General features: G+C 37.9%; 1 protein-coding gene across 2 annotated transcripts; it reads left to right on the top strand.

Moving 5' to 3' along the window:
• Positions 1–5,414: 5,414 nt before the first annotated feature.
• On the top strand, positions 5,415–14,145 carry LOC103721664. 2 transcript variants are annotated; one of them, XM_026810243.2, is made up of 2 exons: positions 5,415–5,578; positions 12,105–14,145. In XM_026810243.2, exon 2 carries the CDS (start codon positions 12,139–12,141, stop codon positions 14,050–14,052), a length of 1,914 nt encoding a protein of 637 aa, XP_026666044.2. In that variant the 5' UTR covers positions 5,415–5,578; positions 12,105–12,138; the 3' UTR covers positions 14,053–14,145. The 2 variants fall into 2 exon arrangements, with proteins under 2 accessions (XP_026666044.2, XP_038988670.1); XM_039132742.1 differs by having other exon boundaries at positions 5,416–5,578; positions 12,111–14,145.
• Positions 14,146–15,277: the final 1,132 nt, after the last annotated feature.

The following is a 15,277-nucleotide window of genomic DNA, read 5'->3' as shown; positions in this document are numbered from 1 at the left end:
ATTCTCAAGTCTCCATAGCTTGACTAGGTCTAAAAATTGCTAGAGATAATATAGACAAGAATTTAGAAAAAAATAATAAAAAAGGAAAAGGTAAATTATTGTGACTTTGTATCCCATCCATTTGTGAACAAACACCAATAGCCCAAGAACGCCAACCAGTAGAAGAACAACCAAGGTGTATAGTGGAGATAAGATAACTAAACTTGTGTTTTTCTGGTTATCTTTTAAAGGATTACATGGCAACTACATATATATAGCCATGGATGGAACACAATCCAACCCATACATTAATTACAATATAGAAAACTAAGAGACATATTAAATGCAACATAGAAAACTAAGAGACATAAACTGTTGGTCTTCCCTATGAATACATGGAACACGAAGAGATAGCTATTAAGAGATGCTTCCATAAATACACTTTACACAAATTCCAACACTCCCCCTTAAAGTGCATTTCTTACATCTAATTGCCAAAGCTTCCATCCAAGACTTGCAGCTAAGGCTAACACCATACGAACCGAAGTCATATTTGCTACAGGGCTGAAAGTTTCTTCATAATCTTTACCATACTTTTGAGAGAACCCCCGAGCAACAAGCCTTGCCTTATAACGGTCTATACTCCCATCTGTTTTGCGCTTGATTTTGTAGATCCACTTGCAAGTGACAGGATCAACTTCCTTGGGCTTTGGTACAAGATCCCATGTCTCATTCTTCACAAGAGCCTTTATCTCCTCATCCATAGCATCTTCCCATACTTTGATACCTTTAGCTTCTTTAAACAAAACAGGCTCATGATCATCAAGAGATTCTGAAAAGAAACAAGAAGTAATTTTTACAAAGTCCCCACCTCGATAACGATCAGGTTTCACAATTTTTCTTATGGACCGCCTTAAAGTTGGTGCACCATCAACTTGTTGCACTTTTTTAGCACTGGATTGCTCAGAACAGCTCCCCCTGTCACTTTGCTCCACCACTTGTGAAGATATAGAATCAGTAGAGGAAGAAGCCATAGGAGCACTAGGTGATAATGGAACTTCAATGATAGGATTTGAAGCTTTTGTGCACCCAATATCAACATCTTCGAAGACAACATCTTCTGGAGAGAAGTAAGAAGAAATTTCATCAAATACGACATCTCTAGAAACCACATACATCTGTGTTTCTGGATTCATAAACTTCCACCCCTTCTTCCTCTCATCATAGCCAATGAAGATACACTTCTTGGCCTTAGCATCAAGCTTGCTCCTATGAGAAGATGAAACATGAACATAACAGGGACATCCAAAAACCTTGAGATATTGAACAGTAGGCTTCTCTCCAAACAAAAGTTCATAAGGAGACTTCATGTTATTCGGACTCAAAGGAATCCGATTAATGACGTAGGCTGCACATGCCATTCCTTCTGCCCATAATGCCTTCGGCAAGTCTTTTGCATAAAGCCAACTCTTGCATGTTTCCATAAGATGGCGAATCTTCCATTCGGCGACACCATTTTGCTATGGTGTATCGGCACAAGAGAGCTCCCTTTTTATGCCATGCTTGCGGCAAAAAGAAAAGAAATCATTTGAAGTAAACTCTCCTCCATTGTCTGTCTGCAGCTTCTTTATCTTCTTTTGTAGTACTCCTTCCACTGTCTGTTTGATCTCCGAAATTTAAAAAATACTTCCGACTTCTCCTTGACAAAATATACCCAGGTGAATCTTGTAAAATCATCAACAAAGAGTAACATATAACGAGAACTAGAGTAAGAAGGAGTTTGGGTAGGACCCATCAAATCACTATGAATAAGCTCCAAAGGAGCCGTGCATCTTGAAAGAGATCTATCAAAGGGACGACGATGTGCCTTGCCATACTGACAACCCTCACATACTTCAACATCAGAAAATGTAGTAAAATTAGGAAGCCCATTTACCAGATTTCTTTTTACCATAATTTTTAACTTGTCCATATTAATATGGTCAAGTCTAGCATGCCAAATTGAGGCACCATCATTTGCATTCATTTTAGCAACATATGAGTTAGAAGCTGATAAAACATATAAGTCTTTTACCCTTTTACCAGTGTGGATGACTTCCGCCTTTAACTCCTTAATATTGCGGAGAAACTGGACATTCTTTGGGCCAAATAGAACATAGTGACCTGCATCTACGGCATTGGCCACCGAGAAGAGATTCTTCTTCATCCCAGGCACATGATAGACACTTCGAAGAGTAATAGAACTGCTACCATTGCATGTAAGAGTGACAGAGCCTTCTTGCTCTACTTCGTGGATTGTATTATCCGTCGTTATGATAGCCTCATTTCCCTTATACTGATGGAGATTTGTCAACTTTGATTTATCACCGGTGAGATGGTGGCCGCATCCAGAGTCGACAATCCAATCATCTAGGGAGGTGATGGAAGCCATAGCTCCTGTTGATGAGATATCTGCTACAAAACACTTGCTCCAATCTTCTTCAGCTTCATTAGAGTCACATTCTTTAATGGCAGCATTACCTCTTTTGAGCTTGACACGACAATTCTTTTTAATGTGACCAAACTTGCCACATCTATAGCACTGAATCTTCTTCTTGCCATCACCATTGAAAGATTCCTCTTTTTTGTCTTGGCTCTTCCTACTCTGACTCTTCTTGCCGCCAGAGAAAAGAGCATTTCCTTCACTTCTTGAAATAGAGGTTTCCGCCATTTGTCGAGCAAGAGATTCTTGGGAAGCAAGAAGGTTTTCAAACTCAATCAAGGATGGTTGCGTATGCCACCCTTGAATAGATGTGATAAAAGGAATATACTCCTTTCGAAGACCACGGATGATAAAGCGCTTCATACGTGTCTTCGAAATCACCTCATCAGAATCTAGCATAGAAATTTCTGAACATAAGTTTTTAATTTTCAAGAAATATTGAGAAATAGAGAGATCGCCTTGAAATGAGTTAGCCAACTTATTTTCTAAAAACTGAAGCCGAGCCATATTCTTCTTACTGAGCAAAGCATCAAGAGTGGACCAGATCTCTGAAGCCGACTTGCACCCAATGATGTGTTCAAAGAGATCATGAGAGATAGATCTCTTTAACACAAACTCAGCCTTCGCATTTGCTTGCTTCCAGGTTCTTAGAGCATCGACATTCTCCAAATCTACCTCTTGATTGCCATCAACAACTTTCCATAGATCTTCTCCAATAAGATAGGACTCCATGCAGGTCCTCCAAATCTTGTAGTTAGAATGAGTAAGAAGCTCCACACCAAGCCCACCAACATGACCAATGGACTCCATTGCCAGATAATTAGAACCGATTGTCTTCTACACCAAGAGCGTCTTGAAGAGCACCGTCACCACCTTAGTGAGGCTCTGATACTATGTGAACAAACACCAATAGCCCAAGAACGCCAACCAGTAGAAGAACAACCAAGGTGTATAGTGGAGATAAGATAACTAAACTTGTGTTTTTCTGGTTATCTTTTAAAGGATTACATGACAACTACATATATATAGCCATGGATGGAACACAATCCAACCCATGCATTAATTACAACATAGAAAACTAAGAGACATATTAAATGCAACATAGAAAACTAAGAGACATATTAAATGCAACATAGAAAACTAAGAGACATAAACTGTTGGTCTTCCCCATGAATGCATGGAACACAAAGAGATAGCTATTAAGAGATGCTTCCATAAATACACTTTACACAAATTCCAACACCATCCAGATTCACGGAGACACAAAGAATGGAAACCAAGTAAGAAATAAATAAATAACGACATGATTACTATAAATATAATGTAAAATACAAAATAAGTTTGAGCATGAAGATCTAAATTTGCATGTTAACATATTATACATCAGTTAAAGTTGTTTTCATAGTTTGAACCTTTACATAGTGCAAAAATATCATATTTAGTATGAATCCAAACTAATTGACATTTGAATTTTGGATCAAAGTTATGAATACAACATGTAAGACATATAACGAGGGGTAGAATAATAATTTGTAAGTTGCATCTTGTATATATCTCTATTTCATCAAATCATGTGCAACCTAATTTTCCAAAGAAAGCATCTCCATTTTGACACCTATTTATTTTACTCCTATCATCTTCTTGCAAACGCCTTGTGCAAATGGTTATGGAGCCCATTTAGAGTACAATATTCTCCTTCTTGATGTTGTAGGTTGACAATAATTCATTATAGGAAGAGGTTAAGAAATATTATTCTCCGGTAAATTGGTGCTCTTCAAAGCACTCAACAACTTTCTTATCCATATATATTGAACTTTCTTTAGAATCTTTAATCATAAGATTGGCTATTGTCGAAGATGATTTATATTATAGGTTTCAACTCCATTGCCCTAAATATCTCGGTATGCCTTTAGCTGGAGGATCAACCAGCATATTACTTTTGATTGGACATAATATATATGAGTCACTATCACATTTCTATAATTTTTTTACTCTATCATGCTAGTCAATTCTATGAAGGAAAACAATAAATATTGCACCCATGATGGTCCTTGTCATCCACTCAATAGATATTGATGTAAGCAAAGGTCAGCAGCCATGGAGTCATGGACCTCTCAAACTTTTTTTGGAACCTGAAAAGCTTGCTAGTTGGACCATGGGATCCTAATCAATTGGAGCAAACAAATGTTTGAGATCCACCCAAAGGCCTCCGGCTGTCAAGAAACCATGATCAATAGTTCCTCGTTGCCTTACCCAACATTAAAAGGTCTTTCACGGGCATATCTGGCCCAAATGACTTAGCTAAATCATTGGACTTTGAGTTAGTGCTGGAATTCGACAATTCTAGGTCAACAAAAGATCCTATACAATAATGGTGCCAAGTTCACTCACTTCAACCCCTTTGCAACATGCGAAGAGAATATTTTAGGCAATGAATCCACAATAGTTGGATTGCTCGAAAGTAAATGAGGCCTAATGTTCTCTAGTTTGAAGTTAGATTTAGAAAGATTTAGTTTGCGAATCATAATTAATAATCTAACGACCATAATTCATACAGGCTCACGTCCTCCTTGGGTCCATGCAAATACTGTCGTCATATCGGTGGTGAAGGTTAGCACATTACACCAACCATTAATTGGAGAGAAGTTTAATTTTTAGAAGGAAGAAGAAAAGGAAAGAAATAAGATATTTATCAAGTGAGCTCCATCTAGCAATAGAGCTAGATTAGGGCTAGGTAGTTAGATTTTATTTTTTTTCATTTTTTATTAATTATTAATTATTATTTTTGAACAGGTCGGATAAGACGTGTTGAGGGTGAGGTCGCAACAGCCCGGATTTTAACAGAGTTTTCTTGTCCGACGCGAGATCCCTATTTTTGGTAAGTTTTCCCACGGACTCCAAGCCTTCCTCTTCATTAGAATTTATTACTTCTCTCGCGCCCGGAAGGATAGGAAAAAAAACATTGTAGGATCGAAGGAGAGAAAAGGAGAGATTGAGAGAGATCGGCGTCGCTCGTCCCCTCGCCCCCCCGCCCCCTCAAAACCCTAATCCCCTCGGATCGATCCCTCCGGTCTTCCCCGCGCCGGCCCGGATTCAGATCGATTCCCTCTTCCCCAGGTTGGTCTTCCAATCGCCCGTTCCCATTCGCGAATCTCGCGAACTTCTGCCTTTTCGTTTGGTGGATTGCTTTCTTTCTTGTTACTTCGATTGGCTTGAGGATGGATTGGTGTTTTATGTTGTCTATTGCGTGTCGTTGTTTTCGTCGATTGTGATCTGATTGGGATGGATGAGTCGTTCGTGATGCGCGTCCTGCCCGGGGCGGATCAGTTGGGGGTTTCGAATAGGGTTTGGATTTAGAGCTCCCGACTTGGGGGCTTTCCTTTGGCCGCTCCCATGCTTGTTTGTGGTCATCGATCTGTTGCGTTTCTTATTGCGATTTGAAATCTCTATTTTTGATTTTGGGGGAAAATGCGTGGTTTTATGATCGGGATTCTTGACTCACTGATGTTAAGCTCGGGTTTGTTTTGATGGATCTGTTCATTTCTGTTGATATCATATCCTCGAAGAGAAATTTTGATACAACTTTGATCTTTTAGATGACGAGATTTCAACCATTTTCCTATGCCATTGGATTTAAATCTCCAATTCTAGAAGTTGTGGTTTTGGGCCTGAAATCGAGGATTTAGCCCTTTCTTGATTATATGATGTATGTTGTGATAGTATTTGATCAGCTGAATCGTGGACATTTTTTATGATATCTGTCCATTTCGGATGGTTGATTTCATCGGAAATGGCTGTCAAAAAGAAACTTTACTTGTTAGGTAGCCATGGCTTCGTGTTTGATTCGTTTGCTTCATCCAAACCACTGAATTATTGATTTGCCTATCTGCTAGTAATTGTCCTGATAATTGTATGTTACTGTCCTGGCCAATGCATTTCAAAAAATGCATTTGTAGCTACTGTTCTTTGTTCCATGTAAGCTTCTGTTTCTGCTGGCTTCCGTTATTGAATCTATTGCCACTCTTATATTTTTATTTGTCAAACTGAGATTCAATATTGGCTAACAGTAGAAACAACAGTGGGTAATCAGGGTTGTGTTATTATTTATTAGTGAGTGTAGTACATCCATATGCATAAACAGGAAAGAAAATTGAATTGCTTTCTTTATTTTTTATACTTTTGCCTTTTGTTGGTTGATTTTTATAAAGGGTGTCAACTTATAATTTTAGGTCATTTATGTGCAAGCAGAAACTCTTGTTGGCTTCTTTTTATTTCACATGTCCATAGGAAATAAAACTTATTCACATCTGTGATTGCTACTTCATTTTTTTTTTGGAGTAGATTACAAAAACCCTAATGTGATTAGGGCTAAATTATACTTATACCCAATAGTTTGAAAAATCTACACTTACCCTCTGGAGGTTTATTTTTATCCAACACTTTAACATTAGTTAAACTATCAACCTTGAATGGGACTCAAATGCCACATTCGAAAAAAAAATAAAAAATGACCGAAATAATCTTAAGTGACATAACATCCACCCAAGGATATAAGAAAACATGTGTATCCTTCTCCCCACTAAAGGGCAGTTTCAACTTTATATGAGGTAAACGGTTAAACTAACGCCGTTAGTTTAACTGGATATAAGTGTAGGTTTTACAAACTATTGGGTGTAAGTGTAATAAATGTAAACCTCAAAGAAAATTTTTGTAATGAACTTTTTTTTTAATATTACATAAACCACATTTTTGATAGTTAGTATGTCAGTTCAGATGGGATTGTTTGCTGTTTGATATTTTTTTTCTTTTTAATATCTTTAAGTCAGTACTGATTGATGAGTATTACTGAGATGCCTTCACTTATATAGCCCACCAGTCTGAACCAGATTTATGCCTGTTTCAGCTCCACTCGAATTATTTGGAGGAAAATCTAGGATAATTAGGGCTTCTAGAAATATAGTAAAATTGATTTTGAAATATATGATTTTGTTGATTTTCCTAGTTACTGTCTGCAATTCCTAATTAGACTGCTGGTTGCAGAGTTTAGTAGTTTACTTAATAAACACGTATATATTAAGTTGTTTGATTACAAGATTCAGATAGTTATGTTTTGTCCTAAAGTTAATAAATGGAATTTATAATAATCTTTGATGATATAGCATTTATTAACCTCTTGATGGAATAGATGATAATACCCTTGCAAACTGATGACCTTGTTATTCATGACTTATCCTTGCTTAGTAGAAATAAGAGGAACATTATAAAGTGTCTGTATGTCAGCAATCATGCTGGAAATCTTCTTTGGTTTGTGGTATATGGATGAAGTATGTTATGTTGAAGTTAATAAATGCTTCACGCAATCATGTACATGAATGTACAGTCCTTTGGTATGAGGCAGTCAAAACTAGTTGTCGGTAAATTTAATTTGTTTAAGCATGATTCTCTTGTTTGACTGTTGATGATAGTCATCGATGACCATTATTCTTTGCTTCTTAGAGAAAATTTTGAGATTATTCTTGAAGATTCTAGAGTATGTTATATGGTTTACTAGATATTGCCAACTTTTTCATATTGCTCCTGATTGTTTTAAGTTGTGCATACAATTTGTCAAAAGCTATGCTTCAGAAAGTTGTTGGGTTCTAAAAGCAAAATTGAAATGGAGATTAGAGGAAGCATAAAATGTGAAATTGGCAGAGTTCTTTTTCTTCTCTCTCACTCTAACACACAACAATCATGCATGCATACTGTCTTGCACATTTAGATATGATAGGATGCACTCTAATTACCTAAGTTTTCCTTTCTAATAAAACAATAATTGCTGTTAGGTTGTTTTAAAGATAGTCTTAATATCTTTGTTGACTGAGGAAGCTTGTCATAATAAATTCCATAGAAGTACTACATAATAAATATTTTGATCCATCAAGATTTTTGTTCAGTCTTACTGTTTTAACGGTAATTTAATGAGTCTCCTGCTTTCTCTTGCAAAACACTCTGCCTTAATGATTTATAGTATTTTAATATTTCCAACTTTAGGCTATGTTGCTGCATGGGTCTGAAGTGGATATTCTTGGCAATGTGTGTTGGTCTGAATGTCATGTTTCTTGGTAATTTGAGAGTCTTTCCATCTTTTATCATTTCTCTTGTGAATGCTTGTTTTTTTGGCCTTCTAGGGCTTCTAGAGTTAGAGGATGTAGTGGCCGAATAATTGTTTAATATTTAATAATTTGGGATGTAACTTTAGATGGGTCTGGTTAAGAAATTCAAGAAGCTTGTTGGTTATGATGGGGATACAAGTTTATATAGTGATGCACCTTAATATTACAGGGTATCATCAGAAAAATTTCTGAAAATTAGATGGGTTTTATGAGTAATTCATGATTTTTATGAGTTTAATAGGGTTACAAATATAAAGCCATAGCATCATAATGAATCTTTAACAAATTCTAAAATTTCATAAAGCAAATGAATTATGATTGATGCAACTTTAGAGAGTTCGAAGTCATCATCGTAATGGAGTTTTAGCAAAATTATGAAAACCTTGATCGGTTTTATTAAGAATTTATGAACCTTATGAATTATGATAAGGATAAAAGTTTAGTGCCAATCCTTACCATGCAACTGAGTCTTTATCAAAATTTCTAGGAATTAGATCAACTTGTTTAAGAAAATTCACGAAGCTTGTAAGTTACAATTATGATGAATGTTTATTAGAATTGGACCTTTTCTGATCTGTTTTCATTTTCGATATAAGGCATGTTGTTATTACTTTGCCGACATATATTAATGCAGTTTTTTGTACTCTTCACTGAAGGAAATGTTATCTGCATTACTCTTTATAACTCAATAATAAATCATTTTTTTCTTTTAAGTGCTAATCCTGTCATTTGACCTTTTTGCTGCGGGGAAATTGTAGCATGCACATGCCCTGCTGTCTTTATGTATGACATGCTGTTTTTATTCCCTCTTATATTTAATATCTTAGATGAGGCCTTATTTTTTAAACAGGCAATACAAACCACACTGTTTCACTCATGTTTTATATCAAACAAGATGAAGTAGGCTCTGTTTCTTCTGAGATGACCTGTTTTAGATATTTGTTAGGTTTTGTCAAGCAGATGCCGTCTATATTGAATAATGTATGCTTCTGCTGAATATCATCTAATATATTGAATAATGTATGCTTCTGCTGAATATCATCTAATTATTTAAAACCTGGCAAAAGTGCCTAGCTGACTGATGAGCTTACTTCAGCTTGTTTCTCCTGTACTTTTCTAATTCTAGGCTATAATTGAAATGAAATCCAAAGCTGTAAATTTTTGTAAGCTGTTTCCAGTGAGTGATTTTTTGAACATCATAAGGTATAGGTTTTTCTGATAGTTTGTGTAAGAGGAAGAACTTATCATGAGATATGTTGTGAACATGTATGATGTGTTTTGTGCAAAGCATTTAATGGTTAGAAAACTCAATTTTTTTTCTAGATACAAAGGAGTGCAGTGGACATATAAACAAACCAAATCATCTGTGATGCCTGATGAGAAATAATTCAGCCTAATTCTAGGAAATTGGTGACCTACTGCTGGAAAAGTTATGGTTAATATTTGATATTTCTATCTTTTCAACAATCTTGCATTGTATAAAAATCATGCATGGAATCGGTATCAGGATCTTGAACTATGGCTGGATTTGCCAATATTCTGTATATACCATACACTGGTTGAATTTTATACTAATAAAATACACTAGAATATAGAGATACAACCACATCGTATGAATTATAGATTAAATCAAGGGTTTTTGAAGGCTTAACAACTTTGTATACTTGTTTGTATTTTTTGACTTTTTTTTGTTTCTGGTTATATTATGTTTTTCTTTTTGTCTTTGTGAAATGTTAAATCTTGTTGATTTCATTGCATAGTTTGATCCAACATTGTTTTGAAGATAATGGCAAAAAAATGTTTTTAATCTAAAGAACCACTGCTATGGGGTATCTCTGGGAAGTGTTTAAGTTGAATGTTTTAATGTTTTGAAATGACTTTCTATGTAACCTGGCAATCTCTTCCACAAAGAGATTTATATCTTTTCCATTGCTGTGCAAGTATAGACTATATTTTTGCTATTTTCCCCCCTAATGATTGTTGAATTTACTAATATTGGGAACTTAGAACTCTTGCACTTGTCATAATACATAATCAAATTTCATTAAGGGCCACCTAATAGTTTTTATATATTTAGTAAAGGTTACAATACGCATACATTTTTTTTGTTGTTGTGTAGTCACATGCAAGATATGGTCTCAGTATTGGACCTCGTACTGGTGCCACACTATCAATGTGTCGGTATGGTACGGTATGGGGCTGGTACCGCTCTGTCGGCACGTCCGGCGTACCGTCCTGTCGGCACGTCCGGCGTACCGTCCTGTCGGCACGTCTGGCGTACCGTCCTGTCGGCAGCAGAGCCGAGGACAATAGCAAGTAACTAGACTTCTTTTGCCTTTGAGACTCGTTATGATGAAACTTTGCTTGGGAAAGATGTCCGCACAAATGGCTTTTTCGCAGCAAGAATGCAATAGAGGACTTTTTAGGTTTTCATAGATCGGCGTTCCGTCCTTATCGGTATGTCTGGCGTACCGTCCTATTCGGTACATCTGGCATACCGTCCTGTTCGGTATGGTACGGCGTACCATGGTCATGATATTGCTACAACTATTGAATTATTTTATTATTTTTTGATGTTTTAGTTTGTTCATGATATGATGTTCTGTTAAGCCAGATACTAGTGTATTCTATTGACTTGTTCCACTCTATTATCATTCAACTTAAATTGTTGCACTAGGTATTTTGGAATCTCACTTGTGCAGGTTCATTGATGTTCTATCCAAAATGAAAAAGGACATTAGTATATGCTTGTTATCCTAATTTCGTTGATAGTAAGAATATAGTTAGTTTCAAGTGGTGTATTTGTGAGTCTCATGTGGTGCATAATGTTTCATACTGTAAAGAGTGGTTAGAGTTTTGTAACGATAGGCATCCTCATTGCATTTCTCTTTTGTATTTAATTTTGTATATATTTTCAACATAATATAGTGAGTAGTGTACTGGTGCTTAAACTTGGCTCATGATGTTTGACACAGGAAATTGTAGTCCTTTGAATTCTGTTGTCATTTAAATTCTGCCTTGGTATGCATGTGGTTGCTCTACCGCACTATTTCCATGATTCAAATGAATATGTATTTTAAATCATTCTTCATAATGAGTAGTGAATATTATGAGCAATGTAAACTTGCACATTCTACTCCCCTATTGATGCACTAAGGTTTTAATACTTTCTTTGTAGTCCACATCAAGATCTTGCTTCACTATACTTATGATCTGAGCGAGCATGAATTCTTAATCACAATTCATAATGGAAAGGAATTGATTAGTGATCATTAGTAAAGTTGCACATTTTGTTCCCTTTTATAAGATTAATATGTTGATGCCTCTTAGTTTTTTTTGTTGCGTATGTTTGGCTGTGTTGTTCAAGAGGCATGATGTGTTCATATGGCAACCTATGTACTTTTGGCATGGAATATAAACTAGTTCTTGTTTATCTTTATATGATGATGATCATGGGATCTGATTCCTTCTTTTGCTCTAATGTTAAGTTGCAGGTGACTTCTGTAATTAGTATTCTTAGAAATGTCTCCGGCATCCAAATCCAAGTCTAAGGATAAGGCTGCAAGGACAGCCAAGGAACAACCCAAGGTTTTATCAAAATCCTCATCTGCTCCAGCTAATGGTGGAAATGGTGCCCCAGCAAGTGCATACAATCCAGTTTCGGGTACATTCCATACGCTTGAAACACCACCATCTGCCTCTTTGCCGGGAGCCCAAAACAACGGTCGGTTCAGAAGTATAGATGAAACAGAGGAGCATTCTGGCAGTTCACTAGGCACTACAGGAGAGTTTGACTCAGCTTCCAACAATGGTAGCTGCTCTGGTGAGTCAGAAGACCAGAAGGAGAAGACTACTAGTGCTACACCTCGCATAGAGCCTATTCCCGGTTGTGACACTGATAAACGTGATAAGATTCGGCAGAAGAATGAGAGGAAGCACCAACGCCAGAAGGAGAGACGGGCCCAGGAGCTACATGAACGCTGTAGTGGGTATCTTATGTCTAGGAAACTAGAGACACTTGCTCAGCAGCTTGTGCAGATGGGCTTTCCCTCAGAACGTGCAACCATGGCTCTCATTCAAAATGAAGGCCGTGTTGAGGAGTCTGTTGCATGGCTTTTTGAGGTGGGTGAAGAAAGCAAACTGGTTGCAACAAACTTGGAAGGTGGAGTTAACTTGAAAATTGATATTACTGATGAACTTGCTAAGATTGCAGAGATGGAAATAAGATTCAAGTGCACAAAGCAGGAGGTTGAAAGAGCTGTTGTTGTATGTGAGGGTGATTTGGAGAAGGCTGAAGAAACCATGAAGGCACAGAAACAAGAACCATCTGCTGCTCCACCAAAGTCGGAAGAATCAGGTGATCCTGCTGCCATCAGTAGTTCCAATAACAAAATGGCTATGTCTTCTCAGAACCCAACCGTAAGAACTCAAGTAAAGGCAATTGCTTCAGTTGGCACCCAGCAGCAGAGAAGAGATGAAAGCGATTTTAATTATGTGAAGTCAGTGGCAATGGGAGTGGTGTCTCAGGAGTCTGGAAACAGAAATTTGCAGTCTTTGAGAAGGCTACAACCTAAACCAGACTGGGGAAGACAGCAGGTTGCTGCTCCCTTGGAGAAGAGATGGCCGAGCACCAGCTCTTCTCCATCTGTTTCATACTCGCTGGCATCTCCATTGCAAGCTGCGGTTCCCCCAAGCAAGCCGGAAGCACGCTATGCGATGGCAGGCAATGAACTCAAGGCAAACTTGCAGGCAGGAACATTGAGAGAGCCAGTCATTGTAATGCAGCGCCCACAATCCAAACAAAGCCTCCCATCCACAAGCCTTGCTATCAGTGCCTTACCACCAGCTTCCACGGGATGGTATTCAAACGGAATGCTCGGCATGGAGATGAAGGTGGCCAGTGGGGGCTTGGGCCACAGCTTACCCCCCTTGGGTTTGAATGGCTCTAGTCCCCAGCAATTTGTTCCCCAAAACCATTTCCAAACTTTTGTTTCAAGACCTATGGATTCTGGTGCAACAGGATGGGGTGGTTCATGGAGCCCTACAGGGACATCATCTTCACTTGCTGTGCCATCCTCACTTGGGCTGTTTACTGGGTGGGGTTCTTCCGGGTCTTCAGCATCATCACCTGTTGATTGGAGTACTGGTGGATCAACACCTCGTGACTACACCTCTATAGACTGGAGCCTAGACCTGGCACTCCTGCGGCCATCTGTTAAGAGTGATAGGTTATCTGATACATGGTCACCCATGTTTATGGGTGGGAAAATTGCAAGGCCAGTTGTGAACGGTGGCGGTGTCTACATTGCAGGGTTGCAGGATGGTAGCCTTGCATCAGAGTCGTCTTCTGCTGGATCTCATGAGTGGACCTCTCCCTTTGCAGGGAAAGACCTTTTTAGGGTTCCCAGGCAGTATGTTACATCCCCTTCCCTGTAGGAAGGGGTCTTAGGCTGAAAATGGAAAATGGACAAACTGCTGGATTTGGTGTTGTTTCTTAATGTCTTTCAATGGTCTCTGGTTTTTAGTGAATATTGCATTTTCATTCTTGATGATGAGGATGATGTGTTAATGCATCTGTAAGATGCATTACCACATCTTTCTCTATTACTTTCCTGACTTCATATGGTTTTAGGTTCATGAGATTCTTATGCAATTTGAATTTGTATAGCTGAGTGACGGTTAAGCACTTGGTCCATAGCAAGGGGCAATAACATCCTTAAGTACCAAGAAAGCATTGTTTTACAAAATCTGCGGATCATTATTCTGCTGCAGCTGTTTCATCTTGCTCAAATAATTCTTTGATGAATTAAGATTAGGTATACCAGCGGGCAAGCCTTTGAAGGTAATGGGAAAAAATGTCAGCGTAGAAACCAGCAAGAATGCGCCGTGTATACATTAATTAGATTTAAATCTTCAGGACTCATATATAAATTTGAACCTTCGGTCTGGGATAATAATGTTTCACAAAATCTCTGAAGGTTGGAAATGTTTCATTTAATATATCTGAAACCACAATCATGTTTCACTGTGCCTGGATGCATTTGATTGGGGCAATTTCTCTCACTTCGGTGAAATTCTGCCAAAGTCAAACAATGGCACTGCTGGAAATATCTGTAAATCAACAACCATAATTGTAAAAGCAGTTAATTTTTTTTTTTTGATTAGACAAGATGATTAGATTGTAAATAAAAAGCATGGATTTCTAGCAGTGTGATTGTGACGCCCCTCAAAATAATAGTCGTAGCTCGAAACTTCGGGCCGAGGGTTCTCATTAAATGGTTCCCCTAAGATCTTGTGACTAAAGAGAGGTTAGAGTATAAGGTGGAAACCTTCCCAAAAGGATCATAATATCTTCCGATTTCAATGTGAGGATGACCGAAATGCGGCTTTGATTAGTAGATATGGGTAGTGGCCAACCAACTGTTGGCGATGGAACTGTGAGCGCCAAATTTCATTCCCGGCATAGAAAAGGTGAAGAGGTCAGTGGTTTGGGTCAAGCTAGCTCATCTCCCGCAGGAATATTGGGAGGAGTCAATCATTGAGCTTGCAGCAGCGACGGGCCGGACTCTGGCCCTTGAGAGCTTCATCGAGCAGCTCTAGAAGCTTGGCTATGCTCGAGTCAAGATCAAGATCAATGCCCTAGATCTGCTCAAACCAGGGA

The sequence above is a fragment of the Phoenix dactylifera genome, chromosome 13 (assembly GCF_009389715.1).
Source record: "Phoenix dactylifera cultivar Barhee BC4 chromosome 13, palm_55x_up_171113_PBpolish2nd_filt_p, whole genome shotgun sequence".
NCBI lineage: Eukaryota > Viridiplantae > Streptophyta > Magnoliopsida > Arecales > Arecaceae > Phoenix > Phoenix dactylifera.
Note: the sequence above shows the minus strand (reverse complement) of the source record. Positions and strands in the feature narration are given on the sequence as shown.